The 19,775-nt window shown below is 29.6% G+C and overlaps 1 protein-coding gene across 10 annotated transcripts in view; it reads right to left on the bottom strand.

Moving 5' to 3' along the window:
* Nucleotides 1-3,756: 3,756 nt before the first annotated feature.
* LOC139517825 (ankyrin repeat and MYND domain-containing protein 1-like) overlaps nt 3,757-19,775 on the bottom strand; it is a 37,806-nt gene continuing 21,787 nt past the window's right edge. For 2 of the 10 annotated variants that reach the window (XM_071309267.1, XM_071309268.1), the window contains 4 exons: nt 18,349-18,503; nt 17,168-17,248; nt 9,881-10,014; nt 3,757-5,758 (listed from right to left, as the gene is read on the bottom strand). In XM_071309267.1, coding sequence (XP_071165368.1) covers nt 5,603-5,758; nt 9,881-10,014; nt 17,168-17,248; nt 18,349-18,503 — 526 coding nt within the window. In that variant the 3' untranslated portion in view covers nt 3,757-5,602. Of the gene's footprint in view, nt 5,759-9,880; nt 10,015-14,241; nt 14,271-14,787; nt 14,875-16,735; nt 16,757-17,167; nt 17,249-18,348; nt 18,504-19,775 lie in introns of those variants that run through there. The other 8 variants (XM_071309273.1, XM_071309272.1, XM_071309269.1 and 5 more) reach the window with 7 other exon arrangements.

The following is a 19,775-nucleotide window of genomic DNA, read 5'->3' as shown; positions in this document are numbered from 1 at the left end:
GTTGTTTCAGAGGAGAAGATTTTTGTAAAAGTTAACGACGACGGACGACGGACGCCGAACGCAAAGTGATGGGAAAAGCTCACTTGGCTCTTCCGATGACCTTCTTTTTTTCTTTAAAAAAAAAAAAAAGGACTAGACGTCCTTAGATAAAACCCTAGTTCATCAACCTTTTGCTCAGACACATTTAAGCAGATCTGAGTAGCAGCTTCAAGCTCTTGAATAGCAAATGAGTTAAGCAACGTATATCCCATGTGCAAGTGAGGTTGGTATATTGCTTATAAGGTGGGAGAAATGATAATTTTCAAAATCAAATTTGTCTCCCAATTTCCATTCTCAATTTTATTGTTTCGTTATTCATTCTATTTTTTTTTTAACATTATATATAATAGAATGACAAAAACAAAATCTATACTAAAGTACACTGTTCATGATTAGTACAATTCTGGCATGTTAAGCAATGATAAGAGAGTAAATGTTAACTGATAAATTTAACAAAGTGTAATGAACATGATTAATAAGACGACCTTTGAATTAAAATGCTTTTTTTGTAATTATAAATTGATTTGAAATGAGTTTAAGCGCGATAATATGAAAAACATATATATATGATCCTTCAATATAAAATGAAACAAAACTGTAATTCTAATTACATCGGATAGCAAGCGGAATTAAATGTTTTTATTATATGGAGAATTACAAAAATATCCAATTAGATATTTTTTTTATCTTTAAACATGTTGAACGTACTGCACTCATTTCATTTCACGTTGATGTGACAGCCAATATCAAATTGCTCATTTTAAACTATGTGAATCTTTATATCTCTGATCAGAATTCTGAATCTAGATTAGTAAGGTACCTCTAACTGTCATCAAACTCACGTTTTCTCTCCATTTTATTGACATGTTACTACATTTTCAAATAAGCCTTTGATATATACTGACAAAATTGACTATTGCAATATGGAAAACAAATGTGAATAGTAACTGTTTCAAAGTACTGATACATTATTATGTTACGATCATACAAAACACACAGAAGTCCAATAGTTAAACTTAGATCAAACAGATTGTTTCAAAAGTATCGATGAGTAGACAATACATGCAGTTGCGACATATGATGTTTTGATGATGACATGTTAGTCAATCGGAGTTTGGTAATTCTGCATTTTTTATTTTTTTGGATAGACATTGGGTAGGGCAAAGATGTATTCCTCTGGCAATAATTGTCTGTATAGCACATTAAAGTTCTAGTCGTACCACTTCACGGTTGTCTTTGTCGCATTCTAAAGGTTAATATTTATACATACATGTATAACATATTTATAAAACCATTTTTCCAAAAGCTGATCAACATTTGTTTTGGGGGATGAAGTTTATAATAAGATTGTAATTTTAATTGTTTTTGTCCGAAAACTGGAAAGAATAAAAACCCATAACTTGGAACAATAAAATCTAAAATTTATAGATATCAAAAGAAAGCTGACGTCAATAGATGTTCAAAATGCAAAGTAATATCATTCAAATTGTTTAACGCTTTTTGGAGATATGGTTCGACATGTTGATGATGGACAGATGGGCATACGAATATCGATACACCGTAAACGACCGTATGAAAATATCCATATAATACGTCTGAAAATTAGAACACCAATGTCAGATTGTAATATTTTTATATTAAAGGTCAACACATTGTCATCTCTTTTGTTGGTTAATCAGATCAAGCATATTAAAAAAAATATTGCTGTGTGACAATTAAATTTATTGATAAAACGACTCCTTACATATCTATTTGAAATCAAATTACCGGTTATATGTAAGGAACACGAACATCCAGCTTAAGTTTGTTCAAATATCAAAGACTGGACCTATCACTTAAATCTCATTATCAGATTATAAATAAATTAATGCTTATTCAAAAATAAATCTTGTAAATTTATGATCCTCTTTAAAATGTTAGTACTGTAAAAATTGATTGGCAACAGATTATGAATTAAATGAGACTTTCAATATCGCAATCAATGCATTGGCACTGTGGTATATAAAATCCTATCATAAGATTACATAAAACTAATGAACATATGAATATTGAAAAGAAAAGATATTATGTTATCGATCTCACATACAAGTGTCTTTAAGCGAACGTCTTCTTAAGGAGGATTGTAAAGGGTAATTCTATTCAATGTGATTGCTGCTGGTTTTGTTAACGTATTAAACCTAAAATTCCGAGTGCATGGTAGATATGTACTGCTCAAACTAAAATGTCTTTGTTCATCGTGTAATTATCTTTTTTTGAATGAATATAGGCATAGCTGGTAGATGAATTTAAAGTCTGAAACGGTCGTTAGGGTACTATCAGCAACTAAAATGAGTGAACTATTGTCAAAAATTTGTTATTTTTCTATTTTTCTTGTGACAAAGCCTGCATGTTCTGTGTTAGATGCTTTTGATGAAGGTAAATCAAGAAAAGTCCTTCGGAAACACTAATTTATAAAGTATTGTTCACGTTTTCCAAAACTTGGATGATATCGATGCTGGTCTGCGAGTATTGCTTGTCCAGTTACCAGTGCTTAGGTACTGGAATATCTTATAAGATATCTTTTTTTAAATTTTCTGTTGGGTTGATAAAAGAAATGATTAAATTGCTTATGATTCCAACTCAATCCGGCAATGTTGAGCTAAAATAGATTTGTTCCATTTGGCTATATAGCTTTCATTTGTTTTGTGACTAATAACGTCTCTTTCTATTTAAAAATTGTATTGTGAAAATTTGTCTTTATAATAATCATGCAGTATCACCTTTTTTATAACAAGAATTTCTCGTTTACTAGATCCACCATAGGTTAGGAAATTGCAAAACATGCTATAGATAGGATTGTAAAAAATCTGCCCTAGATTTGGGATGAATGAGGTCATATTTGCCATCGATTAGGAATATGCCATAGATTTGGAGCCCACCATAGATTTGAGTCCTACAAATATTTTCAGTGCGGTAAGATGTAATTGTTGGCAATCATCCTTCGGCCAGTGACCTAAATTGCCAAATAGCTTGATCCCCAGATATAACTTAAATATTAGTTTAATAACAAACAGAAAACAATAAACTTGCGAAAAAGATGTTATACTGTAAACATGAGGTGCAAACATTTATACACCAAATCTGAATTTTGACAATTAATATCTCTTCAATAATGTTAGGGATCGAAGCAGTATTTCGAAGGCCATATAATTTACCTCAATTAAGGATAGACTCTTGAATTTTAAAGAGTCAAAATTGGATAAACAGATCATATAAACCCAAAGGAAAATATAATACAAGCCCAAACAAAATAATATAAACAAATCTAAAATGAAAACAACGTTCAAACCTATGATTGTGTAGGATATATATATATATTCAACAGCTATGCCTTGTGGGCTAGACCACTCTACCGCCTCAACTAGGTGGTAGAGTTGACCAGCGTGCTGAACATAGTGCAAGGCAACTCATGTGCTACGATATCTCAGTATCATGTGTTCGAATCCCAGCCAGAGAAGACAATTTGCTTTCTCATATTTACAGATCTCACAAAATTGGACTGTTTTTTAGACAAATTATACATACAGAAATTGTTTTCAGCCTTGTATCACCATCACTAGTGATCCAATGGATAAAATCTGTGGTATAGTTGTCGTTGGTTCAGACGCACTTATTTATATTTATATATATATATATAGTGTGTGTGTGTGTGTGTAATTCATTAAAGACAGAAAACTATTAAATGATAAAGATAACATAGATTACCTTTTTTTATTTCTCAAAGTGCATAAACTTCATTTCTAAGCTTAACTATCATTACTGTAAAATAGTTATAAAACATGGACGGGAGTGATTCAGCAGTAATTATAAGTCCTATAAAAGATAAATATCTATCTGTTTTCTGATTCACATTTCGAATATGTTTTGAAAGAGGTACTTTTATAACACATTAAATGCAAAAAACATATAATTCTAAATGCATTCTAAACATTCAAACAAACCAATGAAATTCTGAAATTCTGACTTAATATTTAATTATTGAAAAAATAAATGTATATCCTAAAATCATTTAAACCTGTTCATCATTATGGGGAAAGCATCTGATAAAATAACAATAAAAAAGGCACATAATAAGAGGCACTGTTTACTTCATAGATAAGAAACATAAGCAAATTAATTATAACATAACAAATATTATGTGTAAAAATTATACATTAGATAAAAAATTATTTTCTGTTTTTAAAAAACAGACAATGTCATGTAAAAATAAATTTTCAATAAAATATCACAGATTATGAACAACTATGAACTAAAATATTTCTGTTCTGGAATAAATAAGAATTTGTAACAAATCACAAGGCACAGAAAAATACACAGCAGTTTTGTTAAATCATAAAGGCATTCAACTTGTATACTAAACAACAACATAAAAGACATGATTCTCCTTCATGTACTACTAGTCATGTTTAATAATCATTGATAAAGGTTCAAAATTCATGAAGAAAATATCAAAAGGGCAGTCTTAAAATCCCCATTGGAGATAATTTACACATAAATATCTTTTCATTGAAAATAGCTCAAAGCAAACTTGTTCTGCTGAAAATAAAGTATTTCATATGTAACATAATAAGCAGATTTTCACCTTTCCCCCAGAGAATTTGAATTACCATCTGTCAGAGCGCAGACATAAATAAGTCTGAATCTGCTTTTGACTCATAGAGGTCTAAATTTGTAAGTTTTAGGATTCGTCTCACTTTAATGCAAGACAAAATACGATTTTAATAAGTCAAATATTGTTTAGCAAGAAATGATCTGAAATTATCTAAATATCAATGTTCCTTATCAAACATTTTTACATTATTGCCCGCTTCATTAAGTATACATGTAAATCCACATTGGAAAAAAATCATTCATAGATACCATCCTTTTGATTTAAACAAATGATTTCCTTTTGAAGTGTAATTCAGCCTAATATGCTTACTGATTTTTAATGGATGTCACACAATGCATTGACATATTAAAGTAAAATATAGGAGTTTAACCTAAATTAATGCTCACCTCAATAAAATAGAAACGTATATCTTTTAAAATTGAACAAAATGTTTGGCACATAAATGAAAATAGAAAACACAACAGCATAGACAAACAATAAAATCCTATTTCTATATTCTATAAATAAGATACTTTAGTCACAATCATTCCCTAAAATGACTTTGAATATTCATATAAGACAGAAAGCTTCAACTACATACATTTTGCTTCTAATTTGATAATCATAGTGTTTTAAACATATTTTTGTCTTTTTGTGCTTTGTAACTGAATAACAGTTGTCCCTGAAATTTAGTCTATAAACATAAAAACAGGAAAATGTACAGAATGTAAATATTCAATCGAATAGCATTTGTGATTTATAGAAAGCATCAAACTTAAACTTGATCTGTACTGTTGAACATATTTAACATTCAAACATTGCACATTTTCTTAATTGTATAATAAAACTTCTATAAAAAATCTATTACTATTTACAAGAATGTCTTTTGTTGAAAATTTTTAAATTTTAAAAATAAATTAAATGAAATGCAAATTATACATAACTATAATTATCTACATAAACCCATGGTGGGTAATTAGGTCGCCTTCTTTGACCTTTTTCTGATGTAATTTTCCGTGGATCAATGCCAAGAATTGTAACTTCTCGTTTCCTTCCTCGAGCACTGGTACTTAATCCTTTATTGAGAACCTGGAAATATCACATAAAATTAAAGTTAATGTTGAAAAAAATAATTTTGAGAAAGATTTTTATCTTATAGTTCGATGATATTTTCTATAACACTGGTTTGAAATCAATATAAACTTGCGTTTATTAATCTTTTTTTATCTAAATATATGCACAAAAAATACATGTTTAAATGTCAAAATAATCAAAATGAAATTCTTTAAATATTAAGATAATCAGTAATTAAAAATCATGTTATGATATTGAAAAAAGTTGATTATCTTGTGTAATACATTTTTAAAGTTCCTTTCAACTTCATATTAACATACATTTTAAACTTTTAAAACATTTAAAAAATTAGAACACTACTGAACACAGATCCATTTATATAAGCTAAACTTTCAAAGATCTGGAAAATGATGTTGCGTGCTTTGACTACTAATATTGCAAGTACAATTAAACAATAATTGGATTCTAATCAGAAAAATCAAATTAAATAAGGGAATCATATTCTAAAATTTTAATTAAAAAGTTATATGATGGATTTAAAATATAAAATAAAATGTTAATTAATATATTTTACTTTGTATGATCACCTCTCGGTGTCTTTAAAATCTAAGGTGAGTTTCAAACCCTTAAATGGCATTATATATATATATATGAAAAAAAAGGTATTTACTTCTGTCAAATAGATATTAGAACCAACACAAGTATACGTAGCAATAGATAAAAATGTAAACACTGTTAAAGTATGTGAGTAACAAACACACTTTCCACTCTGCAAATAATTGTGTGAAGGAAATAATCTTGATTATATAGGGTAGGTCAAGTGTTTGAGATGGAAGCGTGTGTAATAAACAAAATATCACCTACAATTAGGCTGTTATATTTTTTGTTTTGTTATCGTTGATCTGAAATACAGTTTATCAATTACATGTAATCCCTAAATGTCATAATCAAAATATCAAAAAAAGCTTGTGAGCATGGACAGGTAAAGTCACTTTTAGGGATTTTTGGTCCTCAATGCTCTTCAACATCTTACTTTATTTGGCCTTTTACTTATTTTGCTTCATCTTTACTGCTGAGTCTTTTGTAGACAAAACGCATGCCTGGCACAAATATAAAATTGCAATACTGGTATCTATGATGAGTTTATATAACATTGCATTCTGAACTTAAATTTACACATTGCATTGTATCATTTAGGTAGTAGTAATTTCAATTGAGTTTAAGCTTCCTTTGTCCATAGGAAGAACAGACAGACTCATACGTAATGCACTACTTTCTACAACTTAAATAAATCTTAAATAAAATGGTTTTCTTGACAAGTTCCAAACTCAAATAAATCTTTAAAAAAACGGTTTTCTTGACAAGTTTTGTTAAATAAACTCATCATAGATACCAGGAGTTAATTTTGTATATACGCCAGACGCCTGTTTCGTCTACAAAAGACTCATCAGTGACGCTCTAATCCAAAAAAGTTAAAAAGGCCAAATAAAGTATGAAGTTGAAGAGCATTGAGGACCAAAATTCCTAAACGTTTTGCCAAATCCAGCTAAGGTAATCTATGCCTGAGGTAGAAAGCCAACATATACTCATTATTTTGTAACTCAAATACCTAAGTATATCAGTAAATTGCTTGACATGGATGATAAAATGATCAACACACTGCATTTTGTTGTGTATACTTAAAAAGGTAGAGAAAAATACCTGAATGACTAAATTAGATATCACATCATTGAAAATAGAGAGCTAGTCACACTGACTGCAATATTCACCCATAATGACAAAGAGGATGAGTCAAAGGATGCAAATCCTTGCTTTTATCCCAAAAGTAACTTAATATGAAAGGTTGATTTAACAGTTTAGAAATATTGTAGTTCTGTTCAGTGTCAAATCTTATGAATCGAAGTAAACATAAAAAATATTGGGCCAAGGAAAATTTCCATGAAGCTTGCTGTATAACCAATTAAAGATTAACCATTGATTCAGATATAATCTGAAAACCCAATGTTATAACGGTCAGTTCTGGAAATCACTTGTAGGTATAACTTGCAACCAATTATCATAATCTTGACTTGGTAAATGTCTCTATAAATGAATGTTGTCAAAGGAACTTTCACTCAAGTGGAGGGATTCGTGCAATGTACAATTGCACGAATCCCTCCACTTGAGTGAAAGTAAATTCAGTTCCTATTTAGTTTGCAACTGAAGTCAATATACATCATTTATTAAGTGGCTGTAGTAACAGTTATTGTACATATATCAGAACAAACATGACTTTGTTTTTAACCATTGTTATATTATAATCAGTTTCTGTGTGTGTTACATTGTAATGGTGTGTTTCTGTTGTGTGGTTGTTCTCCTCTTATATTTTCATGTGTTTCCCCTTAGTTTTAGTTTGTAACCAGGATTTGTTTTTTTCTCAATCGATGTATGAGGTTCGAACAGCGGTATACTACTGTTGCCTTTATTTAGTAAAACCTTTTATCAGGGATCTTAATGTAGAAAAGTAACATTTTTTTAGTATTTAGAAGGGAAAAGTTCTTTTCCAATCACTTAGTAAAGATATTATAAAAAAGAACTTTGGAGTTTAATAAATGCATATTAAAGCAACTGGTGCACAAAATTCATAATAATGATAATATATATATCTACATGGAATGGGAATAAGTTTGGGACTTAAAGGCTATTGCATAAATGTTTTGAATTCAGGATTCATTACTGTCTTAACAATACATTAAAGAGATGAATACAAAACTTCAAACAACCATTGAAAGGTGATCATATTTATCTGTTAGATAAATTAGGAAAAAAAAGTTGTTTTGACTTTTTGCACAAACAAATCGAATAATATGAACTGTGACAGTGTGGCAATATGAATGATAGATCTCATAAAAAAAATAGAATTGATCAATTTATTTTTAAAAGGCTCATTACAAAATTTTGTATTCACTTAAAAATATGACATTTGAGTGGTGACTTTGAGAAGGGAGGTGGTTGAAACTTCTATCATAGAAAATTGATTTTTCTTACAAAAAGACAATAATTGGTGAATTTTTTTTATCAAGTTTCATCTGTTATAAACATGGTAACACATGCTTTTGCAGTATTTATTTGGAATGCACTATATGGTATGCATTCTAATGTCAGTTCATTAAGTAACAATGACATCAACAAGTCTGGAAAAGATAGCCACCTTCCATCCTTAATAGTTGTCAGTGGTAATTATTAATATTAATTTTGCATTTTTTAAAAATTAAACAGAAAAATAGTGTTAAATGGTGGTAAGAAGATCAAATTATATGAAACCTGAAGGCAAAACATTTGTAAGAAAGCTTTGATCAATGGAAGGGTACAGATAGTAAAATCTCAAATAACATTTACTTTTTGTTTCTGAAATTTTAAAATAAAACATTATTAAAACCTTATATGTTTATATTTCAAATAATACAACCTAGTTTTAATCTATAAATATTATTCTGAATACATAAAATATGATGGATATTATAAACTTAACGACAAAGTCAAGAAAACACTTCCAGATGTTATCCCCATCTTATAAATCATTGTACAATACCAAATACATACAATACACAAATTTAATGTTTCTGCCAAATCATGTTTGAAATTGTTGGGTAAACGTCAATGAAACAGGTACAAGCATTCACAGAACAAATGGGAAGAAAATCGGAAATGTAGTGAGATTGTCAATTTACCAAAACATTTGTATATTTCATTCAGATTTATTTATGTATAAAACTTTTATATTTCACACAGAAAAGTGATCAGAATGGCAAAGTTTCAAAATACTCAAACATACAACATGACAAAAACAAACCATATAAAGGTCAACAAACTGTCATCACAATACTGGAGAAATTTTGGGTTTAAACATGTAGGTTTACATGGAAAGTTTAAACCATATATGGACAAAATATGATGGTCACTTCTTCCAGAATTAAGAAGTGAAAGTCAGATTTATCTCCTATGCTGTCTGACCATCACTCAACATGGAATGGAGATGTGAGCTGAAAAAAATCTATAGTTTCTATCCATCACCTAACACAAAATCAAACTACTGTCTATCATTGAACACCCTTAACACAATATCAACAATCTAACTATTTCTACATAGAAACTTACGCTGATCCTCAATGCCTTTTTGTCCTTATTGATGTCATGAACAGTGAGTTTTCCTTTACCAAGGTCTGTGTTAGGAGTCGGACTGTCTGATTTTCCCTTTCTGCCATTCTTTGGGCTAGGACTTCTGGATCTCCCTATATAGATATAAGAAGATGGGGTATGAGTGTCAATAAGACAAACTCTCATAATACATAAAATAGTAGTTTAACTACTATAGGGTTAAGTCACAACAACAAAGTAGAAATTGTTTGCAACCCCATAACAATTAAGCTTTTACATCATAAAATAAAGTTCATCCGTTCACTGTTACACCTCTGTGACAAAGACCTGATTGGAGATGCTGACAAGAGAATATATAAAATACCAGTTGTTTGAACATAGACCTAGTTATGACGCACTAGTTTTAATAATAGCTTGTTTTTTTTCTTACAAGCTCTAACCTCCGCCCTGTGTGTTAAAATAAAATAATTTATTCATAAAAATAAAAAGAATATGTCAATAAATCTGATTTATGATATTAATATGCATAAAAAAGAATTGAAAAAAGAAAAAAAATATATTTGAATCCTATTTTTTACATGGTGATGTAAAAAGAGAAATATTCATTGTTAAGCTGGATACTGTGCCTGTAAATTGATTTAGTAAAACAAAATATACCATTACCTGAAACATTGCAAAGACACAAAACTAAATGAAATTCACATTAGAACTTGAACAACAAATAAAAGATATTTTGTTTTGATAAATAATATATAAATATATAGGTCAAAATAAACAAGAGGCTGCCACAACGACAGCAAACCGGATTTATTAATATTTATTTGTGTCCTGGCAATATCACAAGAACCATAACTGATGAATGGTGAAAGTGAAAATCGTCAATATCAAATTTGACCTCCATTTTGTCATCAGTATCAACATATTAAAATTTGAAAAGCTTAGATTGAATGGTTCATGAGTAAATGCAACAACTTGAATGGAAACGCCATTTTACAATCTTTCAAGAACCATAACGCCTGAACGGTAAAAGTCAAAATCGTCATTATTAAACCTGACCTCTATTTTGTCATCAGTAACAACATATAAAAATTTCGAAAGCTTTGGTTGAATGGTTCATGAGAAAATGCACGGACACGACTGGAAACACCATTTTTCAATCTTTCAAGAACCATAACTCCTGAACGGTGAAAGTCAAAATCGTCATTATTTAACTTGACCTCTATTTTGTCATCAGTCACAACATATTAAAATTTGGGAAGCTTTGGTAGAACAGTTAATGCGTAAATGCACGGACACAACTGGAAACTCCATTTTTCAATCTTTCAAGAACCAAAACTCCTGAACGGTAAAGGTTAAAATCGTCATTATTGAACTTGACCTCCATTTTGTCATCAGTAACTACATATTAAAATTTGAGAAGCTTTGGTAGAACAGTTCATGCGTAAATGCACGGACACGACTGAAAACTCCATTTTTCAATCTTTCAAGAACCATAACTCCTGAATGGTAAAAGTCAAAATCGTCATTATTGAACTTGACCTTCATTTAGTTGTCAGTAACAACATATTAAAATTTTAAAAGCATTGGCTGAACAGTTCATGAATTAATGCACGGACAACATTTGATTGCCGCCCGCCCGGCCATCCCCAAATCAATAACCGACTGGTTAAAAATCTACAATTAACAATAAAACGTAAATTTACATTGCTAACAACAAGAATTTTTTTGCCGAAATATCATGCCTGCTTAATAGATGGTTAGAATTTTCTATTCCAAATTAACAGAGATACTGCCTTATTTGAAATACTGTTTTCATCAAAAATTATTTGTAAGGTTACTAAATTATAATGTCAGGAACATACACTGGAAACAAGAAATTCTTTTGTAAATATTGGTTCATCAGCAATTGTATCCTTATAAAACAGAAAAATACATCAACATCTACATTCATAACAGAAACAATTTGGACAGCTGTTTGATTTAATAATGACAGACAAATAGAATGACATAATGATAGCCATGAGTAACATGATATGCCCTGGGCCAATGTTTGAAACTGTCACCCTAAACTCTTCAGTTTTAATAAGTGTGTCCTTAAAATCAAACATGCATTAGATATTCTCTAAATGAAAACATAGAACTATAAAATAATATTCTGAGAAAAAATAGTACACATCAATAATTGATATTTCTGCAATTCTTTAAATAAAAGAACAAATTTAGATGAAGTGTCATTGATGTTCTGAATAAAATAGTTAGTTTACAAGAGGTGCTGTGAACTCTGAATAAAGTAGTAAATTAAAGAAAGATGTCTTCAGTATTCTGAGTAGAGTAGTCAATTAAAAAAACATGCTTAGAAAAAGGTGTTTCCAGAACTCTGATTTAGTCTACAGTGTTCAGAATAAAACAAAAGTGTGTTTATTGAAGTTTAATTAAAAAAGATTAAAGCTGAAAAGAATTAAAATAAATGTACAAAAGGTATATAAGACAGCCTGTTCATTACCTGTTTTCATATTTCAAACTTTCAGAAATGTCTTAGAAAAAATGCCATTGTTATTAAGAAACCACCTTTTCATGAACTTATTTTTGAGATATTGAGATAAGACGTGGCACGGTACTTGTCTATCCCAAATTCATGTATTTGGTTTTTATGTTACATTTGTTATTCTCGTGGTGTTTTGTCTGATGATTGGTCTGTTTCTGTGTGTGTTGCGTTTCGATGTTGTGTCGTTGTTCTCCTCTTATATTTAATGCGTTTCGCTCGGTTTTGGTTTGTTGCCCCGATTTTGTTTTTTGACCATGGATTTGTGAGTTTTGAACAGCGGTATACTACTGTTGCCTTTATTTAGGTTTATTTTAACTCATTATATATCACCATATATGCAACTTTGGTCATATGTTTCTTACATATTCTAGTAAGTTGGCAACTCAATATAAAATATTTGACTTATCATCTAAAAACCATATTGACTGATGGAATGACTATATTTAGGGTAAAAAATATACACCTATACTACAATGTAGCAAAGGATTTTAAAATAACCAACTTTTAAGAAATTTACAAATATTATGCTGGTAAAATTTAGATGAAATAAATCAAAAATGTCCTTCTTATATCTATGTAGAAAACGAACAAATACATGTCAAGTTATTTTACCAATAAGTTGGACTCCTTTTAAAATTTCTACATATGTCAATATAGGCTAAAACTGTATAATGGATCAAACTTTGTGTTCTCCTAAAGATATGACAGGCAAATACATTCTGCACTTATCCTAACAAAAGAAATAAAGAAACTGAGAGAGCTGTGAAACAAGAGATGTTAAAACAATACTCACTCCTGCCTAGTATGGAAAAAACAATGTTAAAATAATCAAACACCAAACAAACAGTGATTGTTTTAATATTAAAACCACACAATTAAAATGTGACAGCTTTCATAATTTTTTTAATTTTTTTTACATAAATTAGTCATTAACAATGTGTTTATGTCAAAACGTGCAACTCAAAGAACTGTTAGGTATTTCCCATATGCAACGATAATTATAATTATCTTAAATGTCCAATGTTTTTTTTATATTAGATGTTTGAAACATAGAGAAAAACATCCCATAGACCTTAGACCCTATGATATATAGTTTGAAAGTTATAATATCATTTGAAGCCATAACCAGGAATAATGGTTATGTTGATACATTCAAAAATATCAGGCACATTGTGTTTTTAAGTCAGATTAATACAGAATAAACATAACCTATATACCTCCCCTTGAATATACATATTATTGACTGTTAAAAAAAAGTGTCACTCTTCTTGACAATTTGAAGAGTACTTAAAATCCAGAAAAAATAAATTTTTAAGTCTCATTTAGAAAAAATATCTTGTCACAGGTTAAAAACTTTTACTTGAAAATGGACTGATTTTACACTATAAAATTTTCTATCCCAGTAAACCCTTGTTTAAACACAGTTTTTGTCATAAGCAGAATCTCTTTATTATGATCATATGATAATAGTACTGCAATAGTAAAAGATTGACAAGGGAATAGAAATAATCTTGCGAATTCAACTAACTAAGCATGGGTAAACAAAAAAGATATTGTTTAGAAAACATACAATATCAAATTTTAGTTTCAACAAATTTAATAAAAGTTAATAAATCAAAACAAAAACCAATCTTATTAGGAAGTAATTTTTTAACCAAACCATTTCTGCATGCTTAAACTATATATAAACAAGTGCAACGCATCTGTTCATAGATATCAAATATAAGCTGATACATGTTCAACTTGTTTTTTTGTTGTTGTTTTAAGACACCACACAAGACTTAAAGTAAAAGTTCTCAATTCTCATGCAAATTACCTTTACAATGTACACTTTTTCAAAACTTTCTAAAAATAGGGTTGATTTTTTAATTTTATGGCAAAACAACAAAAATTAAATGAAAACATCATTTTATGGGAAACATAATAATAACATTTATAATAAACATTAACTTTGTATCTCTATGTTAGAATCATAGATTAATAAATCATAACACCATTAATTTATTTATTTGTTTCAGTACACAGACTATATTTTGTTTATATACAATCTTACAAATGCTAACATTTATAATGGGAAAATGATTTTCCATACAACAATATTCTGCTGCATTGTTTATTCATGTTTAATATTAGTGAAATGGCAAATTATATGTTCATGATTTGTTCTTTTCTACAATCTTTTTATTTATTCTTTTGAGAAAGTATGCAAAACAAACAATTAAATAAAAACATGACCTATCGAATTCCCCCTAAACAACACACTTGGTAAATATCTTTGACTGTTTGGGTGCTGTGCTGGACAATACACATCTTATTACATTATTTGTTGTTAATTGGAGGGCGCACACTTTCTCTTACTTACTCAGTAATTTCACAGTGTTTATCATTTTCACAACATTTTTGCCAGTCTTTTCCCACTTTTTCTGGACTTTAAGATCTTTTAGAGAATCTGACAGAATAAACAGCTTGCAAATGTATTGTACTTACAGCTATTATGATGGAGTAAAAAGGTAGTTTTAATAAAAAGAGGTATCCTGAAATTCTAGATTGTCTATCATTCTATAGCTAATTACATGGCAAAAATATTCAAGACAATCAAGTGTAAGATTTATTCACGCCTTATTTTTTTTAAAAGGCACTAAATGTAACAAAAAAATAGCATGCATTTGATTATAATGAAACTACAAACGCCTGTTATAAAACTCTACAAATAAAATTAAGGATCAAACAACAAAAACAAACCAAAAACTGGGATAAAAGGAAAGGTAAGTAATTTCTGCTCCATCAGTGGCACCTGTTGAGATGTTACTCATCATAACTCACAGTCAGTGATGTCAGAACACAACAGGATTATAGTTACCAAATAGAACTTATCTATCCATAATAGTCAACCAAATCATGACGGCATCAGTAAAACTTATAATGGATAGATGGGTGGATTGGTCTTTCATAGCTAGTGGTTAATATAACAAAAATATCAGAACATGCTAGTCTGATATGAATATGAACCCAATGCTATGTACAAAACTGAGACACTAAGCTGGATTTTCAATATGTGATTTCAGAAGGTAATAAGCCTAGTATCTAAATGATGTGTGCCTTGCAGAGATGCAGTAAATATCAATTTTCAAATCTTTGGTTTGTTCTAGCCAAGGACTTAACCCAAAAACTCTGCACTTGAGTCAAGCATGCAACCAGGAGATAAAAAAAGTCAGTTATAAAACATTGGAAAGATAAATCCTTAATGTCTCTACAACACTGAAATGTTACTGGCAATGGCTAGCAATTTGATAAGTGAACCAATTCTCGTAGAAACACTACCCTTTTCTTGGTTTATAATCTTCTATACAGTTATTACTCAATTTATTTCACTTGACTGGGCGGAGTTTAACCGTTTCGCTCATAATAAACCATTCCATCTATAGATAGGCGTTTTAGGATAAACTCATCAATGAAGTGTCCAGTTATTCTTTTGTTAATTCCTTTGATGGCACTGATAGGTGATTAGAAATCAGTAATAATTATAACGGCAATCATCCTTATCACACACATCTTCAAATAGACTGTCCTTATGCAAATTCAAACGTAAGCTCCGCCCGATCAGTTGAAATGACATTGGTAATATCCTATCAAATTCTTTCATAACATGATTTTTAACTTAAAAAAAAACATTGATTTTTATCTTCATAAAAATATTCAACAGGCTTTATTTAACAAATGGATCGTCTATCCTCAGATAGTATTCTCCTGTCTAGTTTGTTGATCTACCTGTACAAGCTCAGGTACAAGTGATTAGCAATCTTAATCCGGATATCCCTCAGGCATTAGAGGTGTATTGGATTATAACATAAAAAGCCTAAGTGTTATGCAGTTACATGCATTTAATTATAATTGATAACAAAAATGGCGTCGGGCTACAAAAACGATGAAGTTTTGAATGATGGCGGAAGACAATTTAACGATGGCTCGGGTCATTTGACGATGGCGCAAGACATTTGAACAATGGTGGGGCGCCATCGTTAAACAGGCCATGGAGATCCCTGATTCTACAAGTTTTTGGTTTAAATTTTATTTCCATGAATTATACAATCTAGTATTAGGCCTTGGGACTAATAATGTATATCTTTTCTTGAAAAGTGGATAAATGTAAAAAATATATGTGTACAATTATCTGTGAAATATCAGAGAAAGGTTACAGAGCTTATGATATGTACAGTTGGATACCAAGCAACTTTCTCCAAAAAAAAAGAATGATATGTATAGAAAGGGATCAAGGGACCAAATCAAAAAAACAGAATTTATGACAATACCTCCAGGGCTCAGTAAACAATCTAAAAAAGAACAGAATTTATAACAATACCTCCAGGGCTCAGTAAACAATCTAAAAAAGAACAGCGCTAATGATACACACAGTTTGGGACCAAGTGGCAACAAACTATCTCAAAACAACACATCTAATTACAAGTACAATTTGGGATCAATTAAGTATAAAAAAAACCCCACACCGTCTGATATTAAGAGTTGAGGAGGCTATATATCAAACTTAAGAACACCAAGCATTAAAACACATATATGTCTAACAAACACTACACACAACTGATTGATTAATATTTATTCATTTCCTATAGCAAGCCAAAGTATATATATTAAATGCTATATATGCTTTAAAATCAAGCTAAAGTGACCGCTGTGTTTTATAAGCTTTATATGTGAGTCATGTGAGCATGATAGAGCGGTCTTGCCTTTCCCGTTATTTGTTATCCACTTGTCATTAGTATTTTTTCTACCTTCTGTCCAAGTTGGACTAGCACTGTACAGAGTTCCTAATAAATATCATATATTATAAGCAAAGATTGACCGACAGTATACTTGTAAAGTTCCTAATAAATATCATATATTATAAGCAAAGATTGACCAATAGTATACTTGTAAAGTTCCCAGTAAATATCATATATTTTTAGCAAAGATTGACCGATAGTATACTTGTTAAGTTCCCAGTAAATATCATATATTTTTAGCAATGATTGACTGATAGTATACTTGTTAAGTTCCCAGTAAATATCATATATTATTAGAAAAGATTGACCGATAGTATACTTGTAAAGTTCCTAATAAATATCATATATTATAAGCAAAGATTGACCAAGGTATACTTGTATAGTTCCTAATAAATAGCATATATTATAAGCAAAGGTTGATAGGCAGTATATTTGTACAGATCCTTTTACCCATGTAGAAAGAAGAAAGCTCTCGTTACTTGAGAATAATAATATATGAGAGAAATAGTACTTATATAATGGGTCTTCACTTTTCATTTACAGCAAGATTTAAAAATTAATTGAAAAACTTACAAACTCCAGTGTTAAGAAAGGGTGGAATATAAACTGTGCAATTGCTTATGATTATTTGTTATTCAATAGAAGACTTTTATGTTCAAAACTAAGTAATTTAAAACTCATAAAAAAAACATAAAAACAAGATCTCTACCAGAAATAAGAGAACTTCCTTCAAATATTCCTTATAATATACATATACATTTAATATATGGTAGAAAAGCCCAAGAAGAATATAACAATTCTAAAAATATACCTTTTACATGACTAATGGTAAAAGTGCAGTTGCTCTAATACATATATAAGCTTTTTCTTAGCTTCCCATTACTTTTGCATTGAGTCAAAGCTGGGAGAAATCTAAACAGCATTTTATAGCCTCACGTTTAATGTTCAACACTAGCATTTATGCAATACATTTTACTTATAAATGTAAGGAATAACTTTATAAAAAAATCCAAATTAACAATGAAGGGTAGGCAACTCTACTCTCTTAGGGACAACATCTATATACATTCCTGGCAGCTTGCAGGTTGTCCCTCACCTTATGTCAATGTCGGATATTAAATTTTACAACCTATGCCAGATCTTACCTCCTATCCTGACACATTCCTGTTTGTGCCTCTTGTCCCAGGCATGGATTTTACAGGCTTTACTGCAGTAATATACCTCCTTACATCTGGTACAAGCTGACAGTCTGACACCTACTGATCGGCCACACTCGTAACAGTATTTAAACAGTGGCTTTCTAAAAAATAAAAAGTTACAAGGTTTAAACTTACACCAAACAGATCTTTAAACATTTTTAACTGACAGCTTTACATAAATAAAATGTGTTATTTTTCAATGCTAAGTACAGAAGATGAAAATACTCTGTCCCTGAAAATGCACAGCAGTACCTCCTTTTATCATTGTATTCAAAGCATATAGTATTTCAATTAAAATAAAAATTTCAATTAAAACAAAAATGTAATGGACAGGTCCAAAAGAGCCTTCACTCAAAAATGAAAATTCTAAAAGTAATGAAGGTTGTTCCAACTTGTTTTAACCTGCTTTAAAATAATACTTTTAAATATCTTTTTAGGAAATTTATCCTTGAGTCAAAATCAAAGATGTAAAAAAATAAACGCAAAAGGCAACAGTAGATAGTAGACACAGGCACTTTCTCATATATAGTGCACTATGTTATTGTCTGAATTCTGTATTAATAGTTCAATAAAACAATAAATAAACTTTTTTCCTAATATAAAATAAAATACTGAATAACTTCCACCACTCAGTTTTATTTTAAAATATTGATATGTTAAGTTAATCACAGCAAACTCATCAACAAACAAACAATATAACAAACAAACAAATTTAAAATATGGAAACATTCTGATAGGTCAATTATCAAACAAACAAAATATCCTGATCATATTCCAAAATTTCATCATAATTGCTTAAGTCATTGATTCATAAAAAAATATTTTATAGGAAGGTTTTAAACAAGATTGAACTGTGACAGATTTTCATGAATTAAAAATTTCCATCAACCTAATATTTAAAAAAACAAAAAAACAAAATACAATCCTTTGTTAAAAATAACAGCAAAAATTTAACACGGAACAAATACTTCTGTTAGAATAAATCTAAATGCTTTGGATTCAGAGAAAATGAACAAAATGTTAAATTATTTTTGTCTGTTTTTACTTAACAAGCTTTGCATACTAACATCATAAATCAGTATTATATTTATAAAGCAACTCATATTTCACATGGATGTTTGATATCAAATACATCTTTATGACAATGTAAAAGAGTAAGTTCGGTAAGGGCCTTATTTGGCCCTGATTATAAAGTTCAATGTTACAAGACAAAAAACGTTTCAAGATGACTTTAAGACGTGTAAGAGAGTTAAATAATAAATATTTTTGTCAAATTTTAATTCTAACACGTTAAATTTTACATCCCAAAAAGGTCAAAATATGAGATTTTGGTAAAGTTTGACAAAATCGGATGAATTTCAACCATATTTAAA

This window comes from Mytilus edulis, chromosome 3 (genome assembly GCF_963676685.1).
Source record: "Mytilus edulis chromosome 3, xbMytEdul2.2, whole genome shotgun sequence".
NCBI classification, from domain to species: domain Eukaryota; kingdom Metazoa; phylum Mollusca; class Bivalvia; order Mytilida; family Mytilidae; genus Mytilus; species Mytilus edulis.
Note: the sequence above shows the minus strand (reverse complement) of the source record. Positions and strands in the feature narration are given on the sequence as shown.